We start from the raw sequence: 27,168 nt of genomic DNA, 5'->3' as shown, positions 1-27,168 counted from the left end.
AAATGTTCTGACGATGGTGAGAGTGGAGCAGGACTGTCTCCGTGGCGCAATTGGCTAGCGCGATTGGCTGTTAACCGAAACGTTGGAGGTTCAAGCCCACCCGATGGTGGTGCGGCGCTTTTTTTTCTTTGGGCTGATAGCTCTGAAGAAATGTTCTGACGGTGGTGAGAGTGGAGCCGGACTGTCTCCGATGCGGAAGTGGCTAGCGCGATCGGCTGTTAACCGAAATGTTGGAGGTTCGAGCCCTCCCGGGAGTGGTGTGTTGCTTTTTTCTTTGCGCTGATAGCTTTGGAGATATGTTCTGTTGGTGGTGAGAAAGGAGCATGACTCTCTCTGTGGCGCAATTGGCTAGCGCGATCGGCTGTTAACCAAAAGGTTGGAGGTTCGAGCCCACCCGGTGGTGGTGCGGCGCTTTTTTTCTTTGGGTTGATAGCTCTGAAGATATGTTCTGGTGGTGGTGAGAGTGGAGCACGACTCTCTCCGTTGCACAATTGGCTAGCGCGATCGGGTGTTAACCAAAAGGTTGGAGGTTTGAGCCCACCCGGTGGTGGTGCGGCGCTTTTTTTCCTTTGGGCTGATAGCTCTGAAGAATTGTTCTGACGGTGGTGAGAGTGGAGCATGACTGTCTCCTTGGCGCAATTGGCTAGCGCGATCGGCTGTTAACCGAAAGGTTTGAGGTTCGAGCCCTACCGGGAGTGGTGTGTTGCTTTTTTCTTTGCGCTGATAGCTTTGAAGATATGTTCTGATGGTGGTGAGAGTGGAGCACGACTCTCTCCGTGGCGCAATTGGCTAGCGCGATGGGCTGTTAACTGAAAGGTTGGAGGTTCGAGTCCACCCAGTAATGGTATGTTGCTTTTTTTTTTCTTTGGGCTGATAGCTTTAAAGCTATGTTCTGATGGTGGTGAGAGTGGAGCAGGACTGTCTCCATGTCGCAATTGGCTAGCGCGATCGGCTGTTAACCGAAAGTTTGGAGGTTCCAGCCCACCTGGTGGTGGTGCGGCGCTTTTTTTTCTTTGGGCTGTTAGCTCTGAAGAAATGTTCTGACGGTGGTGACAGTGGAGCACGACTGTCTCCGTGGCACAATTGGCTAGCGCGATTGGCTGTTAACCGAAAGGTTGGACGTTCGAGCCCACCCGATGGTGGTGCGGCGCTTTTTTTCTTTTGGCTCATAGCTCTGAAGAAATGTTCTGACGGTGGTGAGAGTGGAGCACGACTGTCTCCTTGGCGCAATTGGCTAGCACGTTCGGCAGATAACCGAAAGGTTGGAGGTTCGAGTCCACTCGGTGGTGGTGCGGCGCTTTTTTTTCTTTGGGCTGATACCTTTGAAGATATGTTCTGATGGTGGTGAGAGTGGAGCAGGACTGTCTCCGTGGCGCAATTGGCTAGCGAGATCGGCTGTTAACCGAAAGGTTCGAGGTTCAAGCCCTCTCGGTAGTGGTGTGTTGCTTTTTTCTTTGCGCTGATAGCTCTGAAGAAATGTTCTGTTGGTGGTGAGAGTGGAGCACGACTGTCTCCGTGGCGTAATTGGCTAGCGCAATGGGCTATTAACCGAAAGGTTGGACGCTCGAACCCACCCGGTGGTGGTGCGGCACTTTTTTTCCTTTGGGCTTATAGCTCTGAAGAAATGTTCTGACGGTGGTGAGAGTGGAGCACGACTGTCTCCGTGGCGCAATTGGCTAGCGCGATGGGCTATTAACCGAAAGGTTGGAGGTTCGAGCCCACCCGGTGGTGGTGCGGCGCTTTTTTTTCTTTGCCCTGATAGCATTGAAGATATGTTCTGTTGGTGGTGAGAAAAGAGCACGACTCTCTCCGTGGCGCAATTGGCTAGCGCGATCGGCTGTTAACCGAAAGGCTGGAGGTTCGAGCTCTCCCGGGAGTGGTGTGTTGCTTTTTTTTGCGCTGATAGCTTTGAATATATGTTCTGATGGTGGTGGGAGTGGAGCACGACTGTCTCCGTGGCGCAATCGGCTAGCGTGATCGGCTGTTAACAGAAAGGTTGGAGGTTCGAGCCCACTCGGTGGTGGTGCGGCGCTTTTTTTCCTTTGGGCTGATAGCTCTGAAGAAATGTTCTGACGGGGGGGAGAGTGGAGCACGACTGTCTCCGTGGCGCAATTGGCTGGCGCGATCGGCTGTTAACCGAAAGGTTGGAGGTTCGAGCCCACTCGGTGGTGGTGCGGCGCTTTTTTTTCTTTGGGCTGAGTGCTTTGAAGATATGTTGTGATGGTGGTGAGAGTGGAGCAGGACTGTCTCCGTGGCGCAATTGGCTAGCAAGATCGGCTGTTAACCGACAGGTTCGAGGTTCAAGCCCTCCCGGGAGTGGTGTGTTGCTTTTTTCTTTGCGCTGATAGCTTTGAAGATATGTTCTGATGGTGGTGGGAGTGGAGCACGACTGTCTCCGTGGCGCAATCGGCTAGCGCGTTCGGCTGTTAACCGAAAGGTTGGAGGTTCGAACCCTCCCGGGAGTGGTGTGTTGCTTTTTTTCTTTGCCCTTATAGCTTTGAAGATACGTTCTGATGGTGGTGAGAGTGGAGCACGACTGTCTCCGTGGCGTAATTGGCTAGCGCGATGGGCTGTTAACTGAAAGGTTGGAGGTTCGAGCCCACCCGATGGTGGTGCGGCTCTTTTTTTTCTTTGGGCTGATAGCTCTGAAGAAATGTTCTGACGATGGTGAGAGTGGAGCAGGACTGTCTCCGTGGCGCAATTGGCTAGTGCGATCGGCTGTTAACCGAAAGGTTGGAGGTTCGAGCTCTCCCGGGAGTGGTGTGTTGCTTTTTTTTGCGCTGATAGCTTTGAAGATATGTTCTGATGGTGGTGGAAGTGGAGCACGACTATCTCCGTGGCGCAATTGGCTAGCGCGACCGGCTGTTAACCGAATAGTTGGAGGTTCAAGCCCACCCGGTGGTGGTGCGGCGCTTCTTTTTCTTTGGGCTGATAGCTCTGAAGAAATGTTCTGACGGGGAGGAGGGTGGACCACGACTGTCTCCGTGGCGCAATTGGCTGGCGCGATCGGCTGTGAACCGAAAGGTTGGAGGTTCGAGACCACTCGGTGGTGGTGCGGCGCTTTTTTTTCTTTGGGCTGATAGCCTTTAAGATATGTTCTGATGGTGGTGAGAGTGGAGCAGGACTGTCTCCGTGGCGTAATTATCTAGCGCGATGGGCTGTTAACTGAAAGGTTGGAGGTTCGAGCCCACCCGATGGTGGTGCGGCTCTTTTTTTTCTTTGGGCTGATAGCTCTGAAGAAATGTTCTGACGATGATGAGAGTGGAGCAGGACTGTCTCCGTGGCGCAATTGGCTAGCGCGATTGGCTGTTAACCGAAAGGTTGGAGGTTCGAGCTCTCCCGGGAGTGGTGTGTTGCTTTTTTTTGCGCTGATAGCTTTGAAGATATGTTCTGATGGTGGTGGAAGTGGAGCACGACTATCTCCGTGGCGCAATTGGCTAGCGCGACCGGCTGTTAACCGAATAGTTGGAGGTTCAAGCCCACCCGGTGGTGGTGCGGCGCTTCTTTTTCTTTGGGCTGATAGCTCTGAAGAAATGTTCTGACGGGGAGGAGGGTGGACCACGACTGTCTCCGTGGCGCAATTGGCTGGCGCGATCGGCTGTGAACCGAAAGGTTGGAGGTTCGAGCCCACTCGGTGGTGGTGCGGCGCTTTTTTTTCTTTGGGCTGATAGCCTTTAAGATATGTTCTGATGGTGGTGAGAGTGGAGCAGGACTGTCTCCGTGGCGTAATTGGCTAGCGCGATGGGCTGTTAACTGAAAGGTTGGAGGTTCGAGCCCACCCGATGGTGGTGCGGCTCTTTTTTTTCTTTGGGCTGATAGCTCTGAAGAAATGTTCTGACGATGATGAGAGTGGAGCAGGACTGTCTCCGTGGCGCAATTGGCTAGCGCGATTGGCTGTTAACCGAAAGGTTGGAGGTTCGAGCTCTCCCGGGAGTGGTGTGTTGCTTTTTTTTGCGCTGATAGCTTTGAAGATATGTTCTGATGGTGGTGGAAGTGGAGCACGACTATCTCCGTGGCGCAATTGGCTAGCGCGATCGGCTGTTAACCGAAAGGTTGGAGGTTCGAGCCCACTCGGTGGTGGTGCGGCACTTTTTTTTTCTTTGGGCTGATAGCCTTTGGGATATGTTCTGATGTTGGTGAGAGTGGAGCAGGACTGTCTCCGTTGCGGAATTGGCTAGCGAGATCGGCTGTTAACCGAAAGGTTCGAGGTTCAAGCCCTCCCGGGAGTGGTGTGTTGCTTTTTTCTTTGCGCTGATAGCTTTGAAGATATGTTCTGTTGGTGGTGAGAGTGGAGCAAGACTCTCTCCGTTGCACAATTGGCTAGCGCGATCGGGTGTTAACCAAAAGGTTGGAGGTTTGAGCCCACACGGTGGTGGTGCGGCGCTTTTTTTCCTTTGGGCTGATAGCTCTGAAGAATAGTTCTGACGGTGGTGAGAGTGGAGCATGACTGTCTCCTTGGCGCAATTGGCTAGCGCGATCGGCTGTTAACCGAAAGGTTGGAGGTTCGAGCCCTACCGGGAGTGGTGTGTTGCTTTTTTCTTTGCGCTGATAGCTTTGAAGATATGTTCTGATGGTGGTGAGAGTGGAGCACGACTCTCTCCGTGGCGCAATTGGCTAGCGCGATGGGCTGTTAACTGAAAGGTTCGAGTCCACCCAGTAATGGTATGTTGCTTTTTTTTTCTTTGGGCTGATAGCTTTAAAGATATGTTCTGATGGTGGTGAGAGTGGAGCAGGACTGTCTCCATGGCGCAATTGGCTAGCGCGATCGGCTGTTAACCGAAAGTTTGGAGGTTCCAGCCCACCTGGTGGTGGTGCGGCGCTTTTTTTTCTTTGGGCTGTTAGCTCTGAAGAAATGTTCTGACGGTGGTGAGAGTGGAGCACGACTGTCTCCGTGGCGCAATTGGCTAGCGAGATCGGCTGTTAACCGAAAGGTTCGAGGTTCAAGCCCTCTCGGTAGTGGTGTGTTGCTTTTTTCTTTGCGCTGATAGGTCTGAAGAAATGTTCTGTTGGTGGTGAGAGTGGAGCACGACTTTCTCCGTTGCGCAATCGGCTAGCGCGATCGGGTGTTAACCAAAAGGTTGGAGGTTCGAGCCCACCCGGTGGTGGTGCGGCGCTTTTTTTTCTTTGGGCTGATAGCTCTGGAGAATTGTTCTGACGGTGGTGAGAGTGGAGCACGACTGTCTCCTTGGCGCAATTGGCTAGCGCGATCGGCTGTTAACCTAAAGGTTGGAGGTTCGAGCCCTCCCGGGAGTGGTGTGTTGCTTTTTTCTTTGCGCTGATAGCTTTGAAGATATGTTCTGATGGTGGTGAGAGTGGAGCACGACTGTCTCTGTGGCGTAATTGGCTAGCGCAATGGGCTATTAACCGAAAGGTTGGACGCTTGAACCCACCCGGTGGTGGTGCGGCACTTTTTTTCCTTTGGGCTTATAGCTCTGAAGAAATGTTCTGACGGTGGTGAGAGTGGAGCACGACTGTCTCCGTGGCGCAATTGGCTAGCGCGATGGGCTATTAACCGAAAGGTTGGAGGTTCGAGCCAACCCGGTGGTGGTGCGGCGCTTTTTTTTCTTTGCCCTGATAGCCTTGAAGATATGTTCTGTTGGTGGTGAGAAAAGAGCACGACTCTCTCCGTGGCGCAATTGGCTAGCGCGATCGGCTGTTAACCGAAAGGCTGGAGTTCGAGCTCTCCCGGGAGTGGTGTGTTGCTTTTTTTGCGCTGATAGCTTTGAATATATGTTCTGATGGTGGTGGGAGTGGAGCACGACTGTCTCCGTGGCGCAATCGGCTAGCGTGATCGGCTGTTAACCGAAAGGTTGGAGGTTCGAGTCCACTCGGTGGTGGTGCGGCGCTTTTTTTCCTTTGGGCTGATAGCTCTGAAGAAATGTTCTGACGGGGGGGAGAGGAGCACGACTGTCTCCGTGGCGCAATTGGCTGGCGCGATCGGCTGTTAACCGAAAGGTTGGAGGTTCGAGCCCACTCGGTGGTGGTGCGGCGCTTTTTTTTCTTTGGGCTGAGTGCTTTGAAGATATGTTGTGATGGTGGTGAGAGTGGAGCAGGACTGTCTCCGTGGCGCAATTGGCTAGCGAGATCGGCTGTTATCCGACAGGTTCGAGGTTCAAGCCCTCCCGGGAGTGGTGTGTTGCTTTTTTCTTTGCGCTGATAGCTTTGAAGATATGTTCTGATGGTGGTGGGAGTGGAGCACGACTGTCTCCGTGGCGCAATCGGCTAGCGCGTTCGGCTGTTAACCGAAAGGTTGGAGGTTCGAACCCTCCCGGGAGTGGTGTGTTGCTTTTTTTCTTTGCCCTTATAGCTTTGAAGATATGTTCTGATGGTGGTGAGAGTGGAGCACGACTGTCTCCGTGGCGTAATTGGCTAGCGCGATGGGCTGTTAACTGAAAGGTTGGAGGTTCGAGCCCACCCGATGGTGGTGCGGCTCTTTTTTTTCTTTGGGCTGATAGCTCTGAAGAAATGTTCTGACGATGGTGAGAGTGGAGCAGGACTGTCTCCGTGGCGCAATTGGCTAGCGCGATCGGCTGTTAACCGAAAGGTTGGAGGTTCGAGCTCTCCCGGGAGTGGTGTGTTGCTTTTTTTTGCGCTGATAGCTTTGAAGATATGTTCTGATGGTGGTGGAAGTGGAGCACGACTATCTCCGTGGCGCAATTGGCTAGCGCGACCGGCTGTTAACCGAATAGTTGGAGGTTCAAGCCCACCCGGTGGTGGTGCGGCGCTTCTTTTTCTTTGGGCTGATAGCTCTGAAGAAATGTTCTGACGGGGAGGAGGGTGGACCACGACTGTCTCCGTGGCGCAATTGGCAGGCGCGATCGGCTGTGAACCGAAAGGTTGGAGGTTCGAGACCACTCGGTGGTGGTGCGGCGCTTTTTTTTCTTTGGGCTGATAGCCTTTAAGATATGTTCTGATGGTGGTGAGAGTGGAGCAGGACTGTCTCCGTGGCGTAATTGGCTAGCGCGATGGGCTGTTAACTGAAAGGTTGGAGGTTCGAGCCCACCCGATGGTGGTGCGGCTCTTTTTTTTCTTTGGGCTGATAGCTCTGAAGAAATGTTCTGACGATGATGAGAGTGGAGCAGGACTGTCTCCGTGGCGCAATTGGCTAGCGCGATTGGCTGTTAACCGAAAGGTTGGAGGTTCGAGCTCTCCCGGGAGTGGTGTGTTGCTTTTTTTTGCGCTGATAGCTTTGAAGATATGTTCTGATGGTGGTGGAAGTGGAGCACGACTATCTCCGTGGCGCAATTGGCTAGCGCGACCGGCTGTTAACCGAATAGTTGGAGGTTCAAGCCCACCCGGTGGTGGTGCGGCGCTTCTTTTTCTTTGGGCTGATAGCTCTGAAGAAATGTTCTGACGGGGAGGAGGGTGGACCACGACTGTCTCCGTGGCGCAATTGGCTGGCGCGATCGGCTGTGAACCGAAAGGTTGGAGGTTCGAGCCCACTCGGTGGTGGTGCGGCGCTTTTTTTTCTTTGGGCTGATAGCCTTTAAGATATGTTCTGATGGTGGTGAGAGTGGAGCAGGACTGTCTCCGTGGCGTAATTGGCTAGCGCGATGGGCTGTTAACTGAAAGGTTGGAGGTTCGAGCCCACCTGATGGTGGTGCGGCTCTTTTTTTTCTTTGGGCTGATAGCTCTGAAGAAATGTTCTGACGATGATGAGAGTGGAGCAGGACTGTCTCCGTGGCGCAGTTGGCTAGCGCGATTGGCTGTTAACCGAAAGGTTGGAGGTTCGAGCTCTCCCGGGAGTGGTGTGTTGCTTTTTTTTGCGCTGATAGCTTTGAAGATATGTTCTGATGGTGGTGGAAGTGGAGCACGACTATCTCCGTGGCGCAATTGGCTAGCGCGATCGGCTGTTAACCGAAAGGTTGGAGGTTCGAGCCCACTCGGTGGTGGTGCGGCACTTTTTTTTTCTTTGGGCTGATAGCCTTTGGGATATGTTCTGATGTTGGTGAGAGTGGAGCAGGACTGTCTCCGTTGCGGAATTGGCTAGCGAGATCGGCTGTTAACCGAAAGGTTCGAGGTTCAAGCCCTCCCGGGAGTGGTGTGTTGCTTTTTTCTTTGCGCTGATAGCTTTGAAGATATGTTCTGTTGGTGGTGAGAGTGGAGCACGACTCTCTCCGTTGCTTAATTGGCTAGCGCGATCGGGTGTTAACCAAAAGGTTGGAGGTTTGAGCCCACCCGGTGGTCGTGCGGCGCTTTTTTTCCTTTGGGCTGATAGCTCTGAAGAATAGTTCTGACGGTGGTGAGAGTGGAGCATGACTGTCTCCTTCGCGCAATTGGCTAGCGCGATCGGCTGTTAACCGAAAGGTTGGAGGTTCGAGCCCTACCGGGAGTGGTGTGTTGCTTTTTTCTTTGCGCTGATAGCTTTGAAGATATGTTCTGATGGTGGTGAGAGTGGAGCACGACTCTCTCCGTGGCGCAATTGGCTAGCGCGATGGGCTGTTAACTGAAAGGTTCGAGTCCACCCAGTAATGGTATGTTGCTTTTTTTTTCTTTGGGCTGATAGCTTTAAAGATATGTTCTGATGGTGGTGAGAGTGGAGCAGGACTGTCTCCATGGCGCAATTGGCTAGCGCGATCGGCTGTTAACCGAAAGTTTGGAGGTTCCAGCCCACCTGGTGGTGGTGCGGCGCTTTTTTTTCTTTGGGCTGTTAGCTCTGAAGAAATGTTCTGACGGTGGTGAGAGTGGAGCACGACTGTCTCCGTGGCGCAATTGGCTAGCGAGATCGGCTGTTAACCGAAAGGTTCGAGGTTCAAGCCCTCTCGGTAGTGGTGTGTTGCTTTTTTCTTTGCGCTGATAGCTCTGAAGAAATGTTCTGTTGGTGGTGAGAGTGGAGCACGACTTTCTCCGTTGCGCAATCGGCTAGCGCGATCGGGTGTTAACCAAAAGGTTGGAGGTTCGAGCCCACCCGGTGGTGGTGCGGCGCTTTTTTTTCTTTGGGCTGATAGCTCTGGAGAATTGTTCTGACGGTGGTGAGAGTGGAGCACGACTGTCTCCTTGGCGCAATTGGCTAGCGCGATCGGCTGTTAACCTAAAGGTTGGAGGTTCGAGCCCTCCCGGGAGTGGTGTGTTGCTTTTTTCTTTGCGCTGATAGCTTTGAAGATATGTTCTGATGGTGGTGAGAGTGGAGCACGACTGTCTCCGTGGCGTAATTGGCTAGCGCAATGGGCTATTAACCGAAAGGTTGGACGCTTGAACCCACCCGGTGGTGGTGCGGCACTTTTTTTCCTTTGGGCTTATAGCTCTGAAGAAATGTTCTGACGGTGGTGAGAGTGGAGCACGACTGTCTCCGTGGCGCAATTGGCTAGCGCGATGGGCTATTAACCGAAAGGTTGGAGGTTCGAGCCAACCCGGTGGTGGTGCGGCGCTTTTTTTTCTTTGCCCTGATAGCCTTGAAGATATGTTCTGTTGGTGGTGAGAAAAGAGCACGACTCTCTCCGTGGCGCAATTGGCTAGCGCGATCGGCTGTTAACCGAAAGGCTGGAGGTTCGAGCTCTCCCGGGAGTGGTGTGTTGCTTTTTTTTGCGCTGATAGCTTTGAATATATGTTCTGATGGTGGTGGGAGTGGAGCACGACTGTCTCCGTGGCGCAATCGGCTAGCGTGATCGGCTGTTAACCGAAAGGTTGGAGGTTCGAGCCCACTCGGTGGTGGTGCGGCGCTTTTTTTCCTTTGGGCTGATAGCTCTGAAGAAATGTTCTGACGGGGGGGAGAGTGGAGCACGACTGTCTCCGTGGCGCAATTGGCTGGCGCGATCGGCTGTTAACCGAAAGGTTGGAGGTTCGAGCCCACTCGGTGGTGGTGCGGCGCTTTTTTTTCTTTGGGCTGAGTGCTTTGAAGATATGTTGTGATGGTGGTGAGAGTGGAGCAGGACTGTCTCCGTGGCGCAATTGGCTAGCGAGATCGGCTGTTATCCGACAGGTTCGAGGTTCAAGCCCTCCCGGGAGTGGTGTGTTGCTTTTTTCTTTGCGCTGATAGCTTTGAAGATATGTTCTGATGGTGGTGGGAGTGGAGCACGACTGTCTCCGTGGCGCAATCGGCTAGCGCGTTCGGCTGTTAACCGAAAGGTTGGAGGTTCGAACCCTCCCGGGAGTGGTGTGTTGCTTTTTTTCTTTGCCCTTATAGCTTTGAAGATATGTTCTGATGGTGGTGAGAGTGGAGCACGACTGTCTCCGTGGCGTAATTGGCTAGCGTGATGGGCTGTTAACTGAAAGGTTGGAGGTTCGAGCCCACCCGATGGTGGTGCGGCGCTTTTTTTTCTTTGGGCTGATAGCTCTGAAGAAATGTTCTGACGATGGTGAGAGTGGAGCAGGACTGTCTCCGTGGCGCAATTGGCTAGCGCGATTGGCTGTTAACCGAAACGTTGGAGGTTCGAGCCCACCCGATGGTGGTGCGGCGCTTTTTTTTCTTTGGGCAGATAGCTCTGAAGAAATGTTCTGACGGTGGTGAGAGTGGAGCCGGACTGTCTCCGATGCGGAAGTGGCTAGCGCGATCGGCTGTTAACCGAAATGTTGGAGGCTCGAGCCCTCCCGGGAGTGGTGTGTTGCTTTTTTCTTTGCGCTGATAGCTTTGGAGATATGTTCTGTTGGTGGTGAGAAAGGAGCATGACTCTCTCCGTGGCGCAATTGGCTAGCGCGATTGGCTGTTATCCGAAACGTTGGAGGTTCGAGCCCACCCGATGGTGGTGCGGCGCTTTTTTTCCTTTGGGCTGATAGCTCTGAAGAATTGTTCTGACGGTGGTGAGAGTGGAGCATGACTGTCTCCTTGGCGCAATTGGCTAGCGCGATCGGCTGTTAATCGAAAGGTTGGAGGTTCGAGCCCTACCGGGAGTGGTGTGTTGCTTTTTTCTTTGCGCTGATAGCTTTGAAGATATGTTCTGATGGTGGTGAGAGTGGAGCACGACTCTCTCCGTGGCGCAATTGGCTAGCGCGATGGGCTGTTAACTGAAAGGTTGGAGGTTCGAGTCCACCCAGTAATGGTATGTTGCTTTTTTTTCTTTGGGCTGATAGCTTTAAAGATATGTTCTGATGGTGGTGGGAGTGGAGCAGGACTGTCTCCATGGCGCAATTGGCTAGCGCGATCGGCTGTTAACCGAAAGTTTGGAGGTTCCAGCCCACCTGGTGGTGGTGCGGCGCTTTTTTTCTTTGGGCTGTTAGCTCTGAAGAAATGTTCTGACGGTGGTGAGAGTGGAGCACGACTGTCTCCGTGGCACAATTGGCTAGCGCGATTGGCTGTTAACCGAAAGGTTGGAGGTTCGAGCCCACCCGATGGTGGTGCGGCGCTTTTTTTCTTTTGGCTCATAGCTCTGAAGAAATGTTCTGACGGTGGTGAGAGTGGAGCACGACTGTCTCCTTGGCGCAATTGGCTAGCACGTTCGGCAGATAACCGAAAGGTTGGAGGTTCGAGCCCACTCGGTGGTGGTGCGGCGCTTTTTTTTCTTTGGGCTGATACCTTTGAAGATATGTTCTGATGGTGGTGAGAGTGGAGCAGGACTGTCTCCGTGGCGCAATTGGCTAGCGAGATCGGCTGTTAACCGAAAGGTTCGAGGTTCAAGCCCTCTCGGTAGTGGTGTGTTGCTTTTTTCTTTGCGCTGATAGCTCTGAAGAAATGTTCTGTTGGTGGTGAGAGTGGAGCACGACTTTCTCCGTTGCGCAATCGGCTAGCGCGATCGGGTGTTAACCAAAAGGTGGGAGGTTCGAGCCCACCCGGTGGTGGTGCGGCGCTTTTTTTTCTTTGGGCTGATAGCTCTGGAGAATTGTTCTGACGGTGGTGAGAGTGGAGCACGACTGTCTCCTTGGCGCAATTGGCTAGCGAGATCGGCTGTTAACCTAAAGGTTGGAGGTTCGAGCCCTCCCGGGAGTGGTGTGTTGCTTTTTTCTTTGCGCTGATAGCTTTGAAGATATGTTCTGATGGTGGTGAGAGTGGAGCACGACTGTCTCCGTGGCGTAATTGGCTAGCGCAATGGGCTATTAACCGAAAGGTTGGACGCTCGAACCCACCCGGTGGTGGTGCGGCACTTTTTTTCCTTTGGGCTTATAGCTCTGAAGAAATGTTCTGACGGTGGTGAGAGTGGAGCACGACTGTCTCCGTGGCGCAATTGGCTAGCGCGATGGGCTATTAACCGAAAGGTTGGAGGTTCGAGCCCACCCGGTGGTGGTGCGGCGCTTTTTTTTCTTTGCCCTGATAGCATTGAAGATATGTTCTGTTGGTGGTGAGAAAAGAGCACGACTCTCTGCGTGGCGCAATTGGCTAGCGCGATCGGCTGTTAACCGAAAGGCTGGAGGTTCGAGCTCTCCCGGGAGTGGTGTGTTGCTTTTTTTTGCGCTGATAGCTTTGAATATATGTTCTGATGGTGGTGGGAGTGGAGCACGACTGTCTCCGTGGCGCAATCGGCTAGCGTGATCGGCTGTTAACCGAAAGGTTGGAGGTTCGAGCCCACTCGGTGGTGGTGCGGCGCTTTTTTTCCTTTGGGCTGATAGCTCTGAAGAAATGTTCTGACGGGGGGGAGAGTGGAGCACGACTGTCTCCGTGGCGCAATTGGCTGGCGCGATCGGCTGTTAACCGAAAGGTTGGAGGTTCGAGCCCACTCGGTGGTGGTGCGGCGCTTTTTTTTCTTTGGGCTGAGTGCTTTGAAGATATGTTGTGATGGTGGTGAGAGTGGAGCAGGACTGTCTCCGTGGCGCAATTGGCTAGCGAGATCGGCTGTTAACCGACAGGTTCGAGGTTCAAGCCCTCCCGGGAGTGGTGTGTTGCTTTTTTCTTTGCGCTGATAGCTTTGAAGATATGTTCTGATGGTGGTGGGAGTGGAGCACGACTGTCTCCGTGGCGCAATCGGCTAGCGCGTTCGGCTGTTAACCGAAAGGTTGGAGGTTCGAACCCTCCCGGGAGTGGTGTGTTGCTTTTTTTCTTTGCCCTTATAGCTTTGAAGATATGTTCTGATGGTGGTGAGAGTGGAGCACGACTGTCTCCGTGGCGTAATTGGCTAGCGCGATGGGCTGTTAACTGAAAGGTTGGAGGTTCGAGCCCACCCGATGGTGGTGCGGCTCTTTTTTTTCTTTGGGCTGATAGCTCTGAAGAAATGTTCTGACGATGGTGAGAGTGGAGCAGGACTGTCTCCGTGGCGCAATTGGCTAGCGCGATCGGCTGTTAACGGAAAGGTTGGAGGTTCGAGTTCTCCCGGGAGTGGTGTGTTGCTTTTTTTTGCGCTGATAGCTTTGAAGATATGTTCTGATGGTGGTGGAAGTGGAGCACGACTATCTCCGTGGCGCAATTGGCTAGCGCGACCGGCTGTTAACCGAATAGTTGAAGGTTCAAGCCCACCCGGTTGTGGTGCGGCGCTTCTTTTTCTTTGGGCTGATAGCTCTGAAGAAATGTTCTGACGGGGAGGAGGGTGGACCACGACTGTCTCCGTGGCGCAATTGGCTGGCGCGATCGGCTGTGAACCGAAAGGTTGGAGGTTCGAGCCCACTCGGTGGTGGTGCGGCGCTTTTTTTTCTTTGGGCTGATAGCCTTTAAGATATGTTCTGATGGTGGTGAGAGTGGAGCAGGTTGTCTCCGTGGCGTAATTGGCTAGCGCGATGGGCTGTTAACTGAAAGGTTGGAGGTTCGAGCCCACCCGATGGTGGTGCGGCTCTTTTTTTTCTTTGGGCTGATAGCTCTGAAGAAATGTTCTGACGATGATGAGAGTGGAGCAGGACTGTCTCCGTGGCGCAATTGGCTAGCGCGATTGGCTGTTAACCGAAAGGTTGGAGGTTCGAGCTCTCCCGGGAGTGGTGTGTTGCTTTTTTTTGCGCTGATAGCTTTGAAGATATGTTCTGATGGTGGTGGAAGTGGAGCACGACTATCTCCGTGGCGCAATTGGCTAGCGCGATCGGCTGTTAACCGAATAGTTGGAGGTTCAAGCCCACCCGGTGGTTGTGCGGCGCTTCTTTTTCTTTGGGCTGATAGCTCTGAAGAAATGTTCTGACGGGGAGGAGGGTGGACCACGACTGTCTCCGTGGCGCAATTGGCTGGCGCGATCGGCTGTTAACCGAAAGGTTGGAGGTTCGAGCCCACTCGGTGGTGGTGCGGCGCTTTTTTTTTCTTTGGGCTGATAGCCTTTGGGATATGTTCTGATGTTGGTGAGAGTGGAGCAGGACTGTCTCCGTGGCGGAATTGGCTAGCGAGATCGGCTGTTAACCGAAAGGTTCGAGGTTCAAGCCCTCCCGGGAGTGGTGTGTTGCTTTTTTCTTTGCGCTGATAGCTTTGAAGATATGTTCTGTTGGTGGTGAGAGTGGAGCACGACTCTCTCCGTTGCACAATTGGCTAGCGCGATCGGGTGTTAACCAAAAGGTTGGAGGTTTGAGCCCACCCGGTGGTGGTGCGGCGCTTTTTTTCCTTTGGGCTGATAGCTCTGAAGAATTGTTCTGACGGTGGTGAGAGTGGAGCATGACTGTCTCCTTGGCGCAATTGGCTAGCGCGATCGGCTGTTAACCGAAAGGTTGGAGGTTCGAGCCCTACCGGGAGTGGTGTGTTGCTTTTTTCTTTGCGCTGATAGCTTTGAAGATATGTTCTGATGGTGGTGAGAGTTGAGCACGACTCTCTCCGTGGCGCAATTGGCTAGCGCGATGGGCTGTTAACTGAAAGGTTGGAGGTTCGAGTCCACCCAGTAATGGTATGTTGCTTTTTTTTCTTTGGGCTGATAGCTTTAAAGATATGTTCTGATGGTGGTGAGAGTGGAGCAGGACTGTCTCCATGGCGCAATTGGCTAGCGCGATCGGCTGTTAACCGAAAGTTTGGAGGTTCCAGCCCACCTGGTGGTGGTGCGGCGCTTTTTTTTTCTTTGGGCTGTTAGCTCTGAAGAAATGTTCTGACGGTGGTGAGAGTGGAGCACGACTGTCTCCGTGGCGCAATTGGCTAGCGAGATCGGCTGTTAACCGAAAGGTTCGAGGTTCAAGCCCTCTCGGTAGTGGTGTGTTGCTTTTTTCTTTGCGCTGATAGCTCTGAAGAAATGTTCTGTTGGTGGTGAGAGTGGAGCACGACTTTCTCCGTTGCGCAATCGGCTAGCGCGATCGGGTGTTAACCAAAAGGTTGGAGGTTCGAGCCCACCCAGTGGTGGTGCGGCGCTTTTTTTTCTTTGGGCTGATAGCTCTGGAGAATTGTTCTGACGGTGGTGAGAGTGGAGCACGACTGTCTCCTTGGCGCAATTGGCTAGCGCGATCGGCTGTTAACCTAAAGGTTGGAGGTTCGAGCCCTCCCGGGAGTGGTGTGTTGCTTTTTTCTTTGCGCTGATAGCTTTGAAGATATGTTCTGATGGTGGTGAGAGTGGAGCACGACTGTCTCCGTGGCGTAATTGGCTAGCGCAATGGGCTATTAACCGAAAGGTTGGACGCTTGAACCCACCCGGTGGTGGTGCGGCACTTTTTTTCCTTTGGGCTTATAGCTCTGAAGAAATGTTCTGACGGTGGTGAGAGTGGAGCACGACTGTCTCCGTGGCGCAATTGGCTAGCGCGATGGGCTATTAACCGAAAGGTTGGAGGTTCGAGCCAACCCGGTGGTGGTGCGGCGCTTTTTTTTCATTGCCCTGATAGCATTGAAGATATGTTCTGTTGGTGGTGAGAAAAGAGCACGACTCTCTCCGTGGCGCAATTGGCTAGCGCGATCGGCTGTTAACCGAAAGGCTGGAGGTTCGAGCTCTCCCGGGAGTGGTGTGTTGCTTTTTTTTGCGCTGATAGCTTTGAATATATGTTCTGATGGTGGTGGGAGTGGAGCACGACTGTCTCCGTGGCGCAATCGGCTAGCGTGATCGGCTGTTAACCGAAAGGTTGGAGGTTCGAGCCCACTCGGTGGTGGTGCGGCGCTTTTTTTCCTTTGGGCTGATAGCTCTGAAGAAATGTTCTGACGGGGGGGAGAGTGGAGCACGACTGTCTCCGTGGCGCAATTGGCTGGCGCGATCGGCTGTTAACCGAAAGGTTGGAGGTTCGAGCCCACTCGGTGGTGGTGCGGCGCTTTTTTTTCTTTGGGCTGAGTGCTTTGAAGATATGTTGTGATGGTGGTGAGAGTGGAGCAGGACTGTCTCCGTGGCGCAATGGATTCCACTTCCGGCCACGACAGTGAACGGACGTGTTTATCATGTGCTCCCGCGTAGGGGCGGTTTCAGCGGCCCGTGTGGGCCGCGGTATCAGGTGTACCGAAAAGCCAGGCGAAGATTTCCAGGTTGTTCTGCCTCAGCTGCCTTCAGGTGATTCCGTTTTGCACACGGTTTTTTTGCACGGAAACTTGAAAGCCAGGCCATATCGAGTGGAGCATGTCCGAGACAGCCTTGCTCGTCTTTCGCTGCTGCCGGAAGTGGTTGCCCTAGGGGCATACCAAATGAATCATGTATGGGCAGTGACGTTCAAGGATGATGAGGGTAAAAAGAAGATGCTGGCGGCGGAGTCTTTTGATCTAAAGGACCATCGCTGTATGGTGGTTGACCCCCGTGATCGAGGTGTGCGGCTGAAGTTGTACTGGCTTCTTCATGGCGTGCCGGACGAGGCTGTGCGAGTCGCCTTAACGCCCTACGGAAAAGTGACCGAGATAAGCAGAGATAAATGGAAGGTGCAGGGTTGTAATGATAAAGGTTCAACCACGCGGTCGGTCACGCTGAGGCTACACGCGGGCGTGTCCGTGGACGACCTGCCACACCAACTGCGAGTTGCGGAGGATATGGCGCTCGTCGTAATTCCTGGCAGAGCACCGCTATGCCTCCGATGCCGGGCTATCGGACACATTCGACGGGATTGCCGCGTGCCGCGCTGTGGGGTCTGTCGTCGCTATGGCCACGATGACGCCCACTGTGTGAGGTCGTACGCCAGCATTGCGGGCCCAGGCCAAACAGACGAAGTGTCTGAACACCTGATGGATGCCGTGGATGCCGAAGAAGCGAGCAGGGAAGACGGTTATACGGAAGGCCCTGCCACGCCCCCTGAACAGTCTTCTGGGGCCGCACTGGAATCTACCAATAAAGGCGACAAGCACTCTGGTGCGCCAGGAACGAATTTAGACACGGCAGCAGTAGAGAACGACGCTACAGCAGCGAGCAAGTCATCTTCAGCTGCGCGAGAGGGCGGCCCGGAAGCAACGGACGCCGAGATGACCAAGGCCGGTGCTATCGCTTTTAAGCGAGCTCGTGAAACACCTGACCGTACCGGAAATGTTGACACGTCGGCCATCAATGAACCTCCAACAAAGACGGCGACTGGTCGTCGGCCTACCTTTAAACCACGACCAAACCTGTCTCCTGACCGTAGGGGCACTCAAACGTCGGCCCCGCCGTAGCGGAGGAGACGTTCCGAGGCTTTCTACGCTGAGCACACGCAACCACTGTTGCGACGTGAGTATGACACCTGACGAAACAACCTTCAAGAAATGGCGACTAACTTTAAAACTGGTATTTGCATCGCGACGTTGAACTCAAGAGGCCTGTGTTCGCGCAGGAGACAATGCCAGATTAGTCGCATTTTGTTAGAAAACGACATAGACCTCCTGGCTGTACAAGAAACTAAAATGGAAAGTGAAGAACAAACGGAGCAAATGGTTCAAGTTTTTCGCTCTAGGTACAATGTCTGCGTTTGTCATGCTGTTGGGCGGTCAGGAGGCTGTGTCGTTTTCATACGTAGTAGTATCGCGGTTGTTGAAAATGTGTCTACCTGCGATAGCGGTAGGCTGGTTGTGTGCGACTTCAGTGTTTCTGGAATGCCTTGGCGCGTTGTGTGTGTTTATGCACCGAATAGATCGCACGAACGGGAATTTTTTTTCAGAGCGATTGAAGGATTCTTGAAAACGGAAAGAAATGTTGTGGTTCTAGGGGACTTCAATTGTGTCTGTAGAGCTGAGGATAAGACAACGAGCTTCAATGTGCGCGATAGAAGCGCTGAGCTGTTGAATAAAATAGTGAACGAGACAGGGCTGGAAGATGTCGGTTATGTAATGACGCGAGAGGGTGAAGTAGGATATACGCACTTTCAAGGTCATTCGCACGCGAGGTTAGACAGAATATATTTGTCGGCAAAGTTGGTGCCACTATGCTCATCTTATCAAATTCAACATCTTAGTTTTAGTGATCATTGTCTGGTCAAGGTCAACATTGGCGAAAAACGTAAGGCTGCGAAGTTTAATTGGTTTCTATGGAAATTTAATGAAAAGCTGCTGCAAGATGAAATATTTGTCACAAAAACCAAAGAATGTCTTTCAAATGCTCTTCGTTTGGAGACCAATAACTTCATAGCTGTGTGGGAGCAAATGAAGTGTGATATAAAGATGATAGCGATTGAAAGAGCCTGTGTATTACGTAATCGGGAAAGGCAACAAGAGAGGCAGTTACAAAGCGAACTAGACTACATGTTAAGCGTAGAAAATGAAGTGCCGGGAAAATTTAAGAAAGAAATAAAGGAGGCGAAAGCAAAGCTCGAATTCATCGACGACGAAAAGTACCGCGGAGCAATGATAAGGGCTCGCACTGAACGGCTGTGGATGGGTGAAACGCCCACTAAGCGGGTGCTCAGTGAAGAAAAGAAACATGCAGCAAACAAAGAGATAAATGAAATTCGATACCGCAATTACATTACCCGGGACCGCGAACAGATAAAGCACGCCTTTGTCGAGTTTTATACGCAACTCCTTAGCCATACAATCAATGACCCCGAACGATTCAAAGAGGACTTTCTGACCCTTATGCCGAGATTGGAAGACTCTGAGCGGGAGTTACTGGAAGTAGAAATCACTGTGGCAGAAATTGAATCAGCTATAGATAACCTGGGTAACGGCAAGTCGCCAGGGCCGGATGGGCTTGGTGCTGCCATATACAAATTTTTTAAGACAGAAATGGCACTGGCATTACACCGAGTGATCAGAGAATGCTACGACAAGCAGCAAACACCTCATTCATTTAGGACAGCACACGTAGTATTAATCCCCAAAACTGATGACCCCGCAAAGCTACTTTCAGTGGAATCCTACCGACCTATCAGTTTGAGCAACACTGACTATAAAATATACACGAAGGTCCTAGCAAGACGGCTCCAAAGTGTTGTCACATCCCTTGTCGGCCCGCATCAGACATGTGGGATTAAGGGCAGAACCATATTCACAAATATACACGTAACCAGAAGTATTCTAGAATGCTGTGATGCAAATAATGACCGCGTGGCCATGATTCAGCTAGACCTGCACAAAGCGTTCGATAAAGTCGTACATGAAATTTTGTTTTTATTGCTGGAACATGTGAATGTAGGAACTGTCATTACAGAAGGCGTTAGAATGGTGTATCATGACTGCAGGGCTAATTTAGTAATCAACAAAGAAGTAAGTGCTTCAATTCCTGTGCGCTCGAGCGTGAAGCAAGGTTGTGCCTTGTCGCCACTCCTTTTCGCGCTTTACTTAGAGCCCTTCTGTTTACGAATACTTGCATCACCAAGTATAAGAGGGTATACGTTTCTGACCAGTGGAATTAGAATTTTAGCCTATGCTGATGACGTCGCAGTGTTTTGCAGTGACAAAGAAAGTGTGCAAGAAGTTGTACGAATAGCTAGGGAATTCTGTGCAGCAACGGGCAGCGCAATTAGTTGGCCAAAATGTCTAGGCGTTTGGCATGGCCAGTGGCAAAGCACACCCGAAGTTTACTGTAACATGAATTGGAAAATCATGCCCGGAAAGTACCTCGGTGTGCCTTTGGATCACTACCGCAATGCTACGGAGTATTGGTCTGAGGAACGTCAACGCATTAAAAATTGTACTGATAAGTGGGGAGGTCGCAATTTATCAATGTTTGCAAAAGCGTCCGTGTGCAATGTATTTCTGATTGCAAAAGTGTTTTATGTATTACAAGTGTTAACCATGACCCGCACTTCGGTCCAGAAAATGCACCGAGTATTCGCGACCTTTATATGGGGGTCGCAGTGGGAGCGCACGAGCCGGTGCAATTTATTTCATAGGGTAAAATATGGTGGTCTGGGGCTTTTGCATTTGTTTTTTAAGCAGTTGGTGAGCAGATTCATGTTCGCTCGAGATCAAACTGACAATTTCTTGAGAACTGTGATCCAAGCAAGACTGCAGACCCCCTTATCTGATTTCGTCGTGTCATCTTTTTCCTTCGAAGCTGGACCACTCAGTCCTTATTTGCGAGAAGTAGTTACAGCTACACGCCTGCTCAAGGAAAGATTTTCGTACGAATACTTGTCCGACGTGACTAAAAAGAAACTGTATCGTGACCTTCTTGATGTCTTCCTGCCAGTGCCCGTCTACCGAGCTTCGTGCAGGCTAGGTTCTGAGCGTGACGTGTTTAAACGTGTTAAGAGAATGCCGGTCAGACCCTCTGTCAAAACATTCTTCTTTCAAGTGCATACCGGCACTCTCCCTGTACTGCCATGGCTAAAAAGTAAAGGGCTTTTTGTACCGTGGTCCGTCAACTGTCTAATCTGCGGCAAACCAGAAACGATAAATCATATCTTTCTCGACTGCCATGATGCTGTGTTCTTGTGGGACGTACTACAACGGACTATAAAAAAAGAACTACCTATCAACGCTTTTGGAATCCGTTTTCTTCCGTGTGCAGCTGCAGGGGAAGTGCCGAGTGACATGTTAATGTTGCTTTGCATGCATAGTGTGTGGAGGACAAGAATGGATGTTCGACATATGCGTGTAGACGCACGTTCAGCGAGAGACTATTTTGTTGAGAGTATGCTGTATACACGAGACGTGTTTAAAGCGCTGCCTGAACCCCCCGAGTGGTTACCTGTGCTCGACCAATTGGCTTCTGTGAAGCCTTTTTAAACCAAGTGCACTGGCCAAGTTGAAGCTGGTGTTTTAGTAAGTGTACATATTTTGTATGTATTTCCTTTGCTTGTGGTTATTAAAAGGCAATAAAGAAAAAAAAAAAAAAAAAAAAGTCTCCGTGGCGCAATTGGCTAGCGAGATCGGCTGTTATCCGACAGGTTCGAGGTTCAAGCCCTCCCGGGAGTGGTGTGTTGCTTTTTTCTTTGCGCTGATAGCTTTGAAGATATGTTCTGATGGTGGTGGGAGTGGAGCACGACTGTCTCCGTGGCGCAATCGGCTAGCGCGTTCGGCTGTTAACCGAAAGGTTGGAGGTTCGAACCCTCCCGGGAGTGGTGTGTTGCTTTTTTTCTTTGCCCTTATAGCTTTGAAGATATGTTCTGATGGTGGTGAGAGTGGAGCACGACTGTCTCCGTGGCGTAATTGGCTAGCGCGATGGGCTGTTAACTGAAAGGTTGGAGGTTCGAGCCCACCCGATGGTGGTGCGGCGCTTTTTTTTCTTTGGGCTGATAGCTCTGAAGAAATGTTCTGACGATGGTGAGAGTGGAGCAGGACTGTCTCCGTGGCGCAATTGGCTAGCGCGATTGGCTGTTAACCGAAACGTTGGATGTTCGAGCCCACCCGATGGTGGTGCGGCGCTTTTTTTTCTTTGGGCTGATAGCTCTGAAGAAATGTTCTGACGGTGGTGAGTGTGGAGCCGGACTGTCTCCGATGCGGAAGTGGCTAGCGCGATCGGCTGTTAACCGAAATGTTGGAGGTTCGAGCCCTCCCGGGAGTGGTGTGTTGCTTTTTTCTTTGCGCTGATAGCTTTGGAGATATGTTCTGTTGGTGGTGAGAAAGGAGCATGACTCTCTCTGTGGCGCAATTGGCTAGCGCGATCGGCTGTTAACCAAAAGGTTGGAGGTTCGAGCCCACCCGGTGGTGGTGCGGCGCTTTTTTTCTTTGGGCTGATAGCTCTGAAGATATGTTCTGGTGGTGGTGAGAGTGGAGCGGGACTGTCTCCGTTACGCGATTCTCTAGCGCGATCGGCTGTTAACCGAAAGGTTGGAGGTTCGAGCCCACCCGGTGGTGGTGCGGCGCTTTTTTTTCTTTCGTCTAATAGCTTTGAATATATGTTCTGATGGTGGTGTGAGTGGAGCAGGACTGTCTCCGTGGCGCAATTTGCTAGCGCGATCGGCTGTTAACAGAAAAGTTGGAGGTTCGAGCCCTCTCGGGAGTGGTGTGTTGCTTTTTCTTTGCGCTTATAGCTTTTGTTCTGATGGTGGTGAGAGTGGAGCATGACTGTCTCCGCGGCGCAATTGGCTAGCGCGATCGGCTGTTAACCGAAAGGTTCGAGGTTCAAGCCCTCCCGGGAGTGGTGTGTTCTTTTTTCTTTGCGCTGATAGCTTTGAAGATATGTTCTGTTGGTGGTGAGAAAGGAGCACGACTCTCTCCGTGGCGCAATTGGCTAGCGCGATCGGCTGTTAACGAAAAGGTTGGAGGTTCGAGCCCACCCGGTGGTGGTGCGGCGCTTTTTTCCTTTGGGCTGATAGCTCTGAAGAAATGTTCTGACGGTAGTGAGAGTGGAGCAGGACTGTCTCCGTGGCGCAATTGGCTAGCGCGATGGGCTGTTAACCGAAAGGTTGGAGGTTCGAGCCCACCCGAAGGTGGTGCGGCGCTTCTTTTTCTTTGGGCTGATAGCTCTGGAGAAATGTTCTCACGGTGGTGAGAGTGGAGCATGACTGTCTCCTTGGCGCAATTGGCTAGCGCGAGCGGCTGTTAACCGAAAGGTTGGAGGTTCGAGCCCTCCCGGGAGTGGTGTGTTGCTTTTTTCTTTGTGCTGATAGCTTTGAAGATATGTTCTGATGGTGGTGAGAGTCTAGCACGACTGTCTCCGTGGAGTAATTGGCTAGCGCGATGGGCTATTAACCGAAATGTTGGACGCTCGAGCCCACCCGGTGGTGGTGCGGCGCTTTTTTTCCTTTGGGCTGATAGCTCTGAAGAAATGTTCTGACGGTGGTGAGAGTGGAGCATGACTGTCTCCGTGGCGCAATTGGCTAGCGTGATCGGCTGTTAACTGAAAGGTTGGAGGTTCGAGCCCTCCCGGGAGTGGTGTGTTGCTTTTTTTCTTTGGGCTGATAGCTTTGAAGATATGTTCTGATGGTGGTGAGAGTGGAGCAGGGCTGTCTCTGTGGCGCACTCGGCAAGCGCGATCGGCTGGTAACCGAAAAGTTGGAGGTTCGAGCCCACGCGGTGGTGGTGCGGTGCTTTTTTTTCTTTGGGCTGATAGCTTTGAAGATATTTGTGATGGTGGTGAGAGTGGAGCACGACTGTCTCCGGGCACAGTTGGCTAGCGCGATGGGCTGTTAACTGAAAGGTTGGAGGTTCGAGCCCTCCCAGGTGTGGTGTGTTGCTTTTTTTTGTTTTGACTGATAGCTTTGAAGATATGTTTTGATGGTGGTGAGAGTGGAGCACGACTGTCTCCGTGGAGTAATTGGCTAGCGCGATGGGCTATTAACCGAAATGTTGGACGCTCGAGCCCACCCGGTGGTGGTGCGGCGCTTTTTTTCCTTTGGGCTGATAGCTCTGAAGAAATGTTCTGACGGTGGTGAGAGTGGAGCATGACTGTCTCCATGGCGCAATTGGCTAGTGCGATCGGCTGTTAACCGGAAGGTTGGAGGTTCGAGCCCACCCGGTGGTGGTGCGGCGCTTTTTTTTCTTTGGGCTGATAGCTCTGAAGAAATGTTCTGACGGTGGTTAGAGTGGAGCACGACTGTCTCCGTGGCGCAATTGGCTAGCGCGATTGGCTGTTAACCGAAACGTTGGAGGTTCGAGCCCACCCGATGGTGGTGCGGCGCTTTTTTTTCTTTGGGCTGATAGCTCTGAAGAGACGTTTAGACGGTGGTGAGAGTGCAGCAGGACTGTCTCCGTGGCGCAATTGGCTAGCGCGATCGGCTGTTAACCGAGAGGTTGGAGGTTCGAGCTCTCCCGGGAGTGGTGTGTTGCTTTTTTGTTTGCGCTGATAGCTTTGAAGATATGTTCTGATGGTGGTGGGAGTGGAGCACGACTGTCTCTGTGGCGCAATCGGCTAGCGCGATCGGCTGTTAACCAAAAGGTTGGAGGTTCGAGCCCTCCCGGGAGTGGTGTGTTGCTTTTTTTTCTTTGCGCTTATAGCTTTGAAGATATGTTCTGATGGTGGTGAGAGTGGAGCACGACTATCTCCGTGGCGTAATTGGCTAGCGCGATGGGCTATTAACCGAAAGGTTGGACGCTCGAGCCCACCCGGTGGTGGTGCGGCGCTTTTTTTTCTTTGGGCTGATAGCTTTGAAGAAATGTTCTGACGGTGGTGAGAGTGGAGCAGGACTGTCTCCGTGGCGCATTTGGCTAGCGCGATCGGCTGTTAACCGAAAGGCTGGAGGTTCGAGCTCTCCCGGGAGTGGTGTGTTGCTTTTTTTGCGCTGATAGCTTTGAAGATATGTTCTGATGGTGGTGAAAGTGGAGCACGACTGTCTCCGTGGCGTAATTGGCTAGCGCGATGGGCTATTAACCGAAAGGTTGGACGCTCGAGCCCACCCGGTGGTGGTGCGGCACTTTTTTTCCTTTGGGCTGATAGCTCTGAAGAAATGTTCTGACGGTGGTGAGAGTGGAGCATGACTGTCTCCGTGGCGCAATTGGCTAGCGCGATCGGCTGTTAAGCGAAAGGTTGGAGGTTCGAGCCCTCACGGGAGTGGTGTGTTGCTTTTTTCTTTGCGCTGATAGCTTTGAAGATATGTTCTGATGGTGGTGAGAGTGGAGCACGACGTTCTCCGTGGCGTAATTGGCTAGCGCGATGGGCTATTAACCGAAAGGTTGGACGCTCGAGCCCACCCGGTGGTGGTGCGGCGCTTTTTTTCCTTTGGGCTGATAGCTCTGAAGAAATGTTCTGACGGTGGTGAGAGTGGAGCATGACTGTCTCCGTGGCACAATTGGCTAGCGTGATCGGCTGTTAACTGAAAGGTTGGAGGTTCGAGCCTTCCCGGGAGTGCTGTGTTGCTTTTTTTTCTTTGGGCTGATAGCTTTGAAGATATGTTCTGATGGTGGTGAGAGTGGAGCAGGACTGTATCCGTGGCGCAATCGGCTAGCGCGATCGGCTGGTTACCGAAAGGTTGGAGGTTCGAGCCCACCCGTTGGTGGTGCGGCGCTTTTTTTTCTTTAGGCTCATAGCTCTGAAGAAATGTTCTGACGGTGGTGAGAGTGGAGCACGACTGTCTCCGTGGCGCAATTGGCTAGCGTGATTGGCTGTTAACCGAAACGTTGGAGGTTCGAGCCCACCCGATGGTGGTGCGGCGCTTTTTTTTCTTTGGGCTGATAGCTCTGAAGAAATGTACTGACGGTGGTGAGAGTGGAGCCGGACTGTCTCCGTTACGCGATTCTCTAGCGCGATCGGCTGTTAACCGAAAGGTTGGAGGTTCGAGCCCACCCGGTGGTGGTGCGGCGCTTTTTTTTCTTTCGTCTGATAGCTTTGAATATATGTTCTGATGGTGGTGAGAGTGGAGCAGGACTGTCTCCGTGGCGTAATTGGCTAGCGCGATCGGCTGTTAACAGAAAAGTTGGAGGTTCGAGCCCTCTCGGGAGTGGTGTGTTGCTTTTTTCTTTGCACTTATAGCTTTTGTTCTGATGGTGGTGAGAGTGGAGCATGACTGTCTCCGCGGCGCAATTGGCTAGCGCGATCGGCTGTTAACCGAAAGGTTCGAGGTTCGAGCCCTCCCGGGAGTGGTGTGTTGCTTTTTTCTTTGCGCTGATAGCTTTGGAGATATGTTCTGTTGGTGGTGAGAAAGGAGCATGACTCTCTCTGTGGCGCAATTGGCTAGCGCGATCGGCTGTTAACCAAAAGGTTGGAGGTTCGAGCCCACCCGGTGGTGGTGCGGCGCTTTTTTTCTTTGGGCTGATAGCTCTGAAGATATGTTGTGGTGGTGGTGAGAGTGGAGCGGGACTGTCTCCGTTACGCGATTCTCTAGCGCGATCGGCTGTTAACCGAAAGGTTGGAGGTTCGAGCCCACCCGGTGGTGGTGCGGCGCTTTTTTTTTCTTTCGTCTAATAGCTTTGAATATATGTTCTGATGGTGGTGAGAGTGGAGCAGGACTGTCTCCGTGGCGCAATTTGCTAGCGCGATCGGCTGTTAACAGAAAAGTTGGAGGTTCGAGCCCTCTCGGGAGTGGTGTGTTGCTTTTTCTTTGCGCTTATAGCTTTTGTTCTGATGGTGGTGAGAGTGGAGCATGACTGTCTCCGCGGCGCAATTGGCTCGCGCGATCGGCTGTTAACCGAAAGGTTCGAGGTTCAAGCCCTCCCGGGAGTGGTGTGTTCTTTTTTCTTTGCGCTGATAGCTTTGAAGATATGTTCTGTTGGTGGTGAGAAAGGAGCACGACTCTCTCCGTGGCGCAATTGGCTAGCGCGATCGGCTGTTAACGAAAAGGTTGGAGGTTCGAGCCCACCTGGTGGTGGTGCGGCGCTTTTTTCCTTTGGGCTGATAGCTCTGAAGAAATGTTCTGACGGTAGTGAGAGTGGAGCAGGACTGTCTCCGTGGCGCAATTGGCTAGCGCGATGGGCTGTTAACCGAAAGGTTGGAGGTTCGAGCCCACCCGAAGGTGGTGCGGCGCTTCTTTTTCTTTGGGCTGATAGCTCTGGAGAAATGTTCTCACGGTGGTGAGAGTGGAGCATGACTGTCTCCTTGGCGCAATTGGCTAGCGCGAGCGGCTGTTAACCAAAAGGTTGGAGGTTCGAGCCCTCCCGGGAGTGGTGTGTTGCTTTTTTTTCTTTGCGCTTATAGCTTTGAAGATATGTTCTGATGGTGGTGAGAGTGGAGCACGACTATCTCCGTGGCGCAATTGGCTAGCGCGATGGGCTGTTAACCGAAAGGTTGGAAGTTCGAGCCCACCCGATGGTGGTGCGGCGCTTTTTTTTCTTTGGGCTGATAGCTTTGAAGAAATGTTCTGACGGTGGTGAGAGTGGAGCAGGACTGTCTCCGTGGCGCAATTGGCTAGCGCGATCGGCTGTTAACCGAAAGGCTGGAGGTTCGAGCTCTCCCGGGAGTGGTGTGTTGCTTTTTTTGCGCTGATAGCTTTGAAGATATGTTCTGATGGTGGTGAAAGTGGAGCACGACTGTCTCCGTGGCGTAATTGGCTAGCGCGATGGGCTATTAACCGAAAGGTTGGACGCTCGAGCCCACCCGGTGGTGGTGCGGCACTTTTTTTCTCTTGGGCTGATAGCTCTGAAGAAATGTTCTGACGGTGGTGAGAGTGGAGCATGACTGTCTCCGTGGTGCAATTGGCTAGCGCGATCGGCTGTTAAGCGAAAGGTTGGAGGTTCGAGCCCTCCCGGGAGTGGTGTGTTGCTTTTTTCTTTGCGCTGATAGCTTTGAAGAT

General features: G+C 52.2%; 1 protein-coding gene and 5 non-coding genes across 6 annotated transcripts; all 6 read left to right on the top strand.

The window, feature by feature from the left end:
- Positions 1-2,388: 2,388 nt before the first annotated feature.
- On the top strand, positions 2,389-2,465 carry TRNAN-GUU (transfer RNA asparagine (anticodon GUU)). Its single transcript has one exon. It is a non-coding gene; the product is annotated as a tRNA-Asn (tRNA).
- A 3,735-nt stretch (positions 2,466-6,200) lies between these two features.
- On the top strand, positions 6,201-6,277 carry TRNAN-GUU (transfer RNA asparagine (anticodon GUU)). Its single transcript has one exon. It is a non-coding gene; the product is annotated as a tRNA-Asn (tRNA).
- A 3,739-nt stretch (positions 6,278-10,016) lies between these two features.
- Positions 10,017-10,093, top strand: TRNAN-GUU (transfer RNA asparagine (anticodon GUU)). Its single transcript has one exon. It is a non-coding gene; the product is annotated as a tRNA-Asn (tRNA).
- A 2,718-nt stretch (positions 10,094-12,811) lies between these two features.
- On the top strand, positions 12,812-12,888 carry TRNAN-GUU (transfer RNA asparagine (anticodon GUU)). The gene has a single exon. It is a non-coding gene; the product is annotated as a tRNA-Asn (tRNA).
- Positions 12,889-16,065: 3,177 nt separating this feature from the next.
- Positions 16,066-17,812, top strand: LOC142790237 (uncharacterized). The gene has a single exon (XM_075885208.1). The coding sequence runs from the start codon at positions 16,109-16,111 to the stop codon at positions 17,294-17,296; it is 1,188 nt and encodes a 395-aa protein (XP_075741323.1). The 5' UTR covers positions 16,066-16,108; the 3' UTR covers positions 17,297-17,812.
- Positions 17,813-21,046: 3,234 nt separating this feature from the next.
- Positions 21,047-21,123, top strand: TRNAN-GUU (transfer RNA asparagine (anticodon GUU)). Its single transcript has one exon. It is a non-coding gene; the product is annotated as a tRNA-Asn (tRNA).
- The last annotated feature ends 6,045 nt before the right edge of the window (positions 21,124-27,168 follow it).

This window comes from Rhipicephalus microplus, unplaced genomic scaffold (assembly GCF_043290135.1).
Source record: "Rhipicephalus microplus isolate Deutch F79 unplaced genomic scaffold, USDA_Rmic scaffold_88, whole genome shotgun sequence".
Taxonomy (NCBI): domain Eukaryota; kingdom Metazoa; phylum Arthropoda; class Arachnida; order Ixodida; family Ixodidae; genus Rhipicephalus; species Rhipicephalus microplus.
The sequence above is the reverse complement of the archived record's forward strand: the minus strand, read 5'-3'. Positions and strand labels throughout refer to the sequence as shown.

Bases quoted from the DNA above. Each gene is read 5' to 3' on its own strand.
- LOC142790237 (XM_075885208.1), top strand. From the start codon at position 16,109: ATGTGCTCCCGCGTAGGGGCGGTTTCAGCGGCCCGTGTGGGCCGCGGT.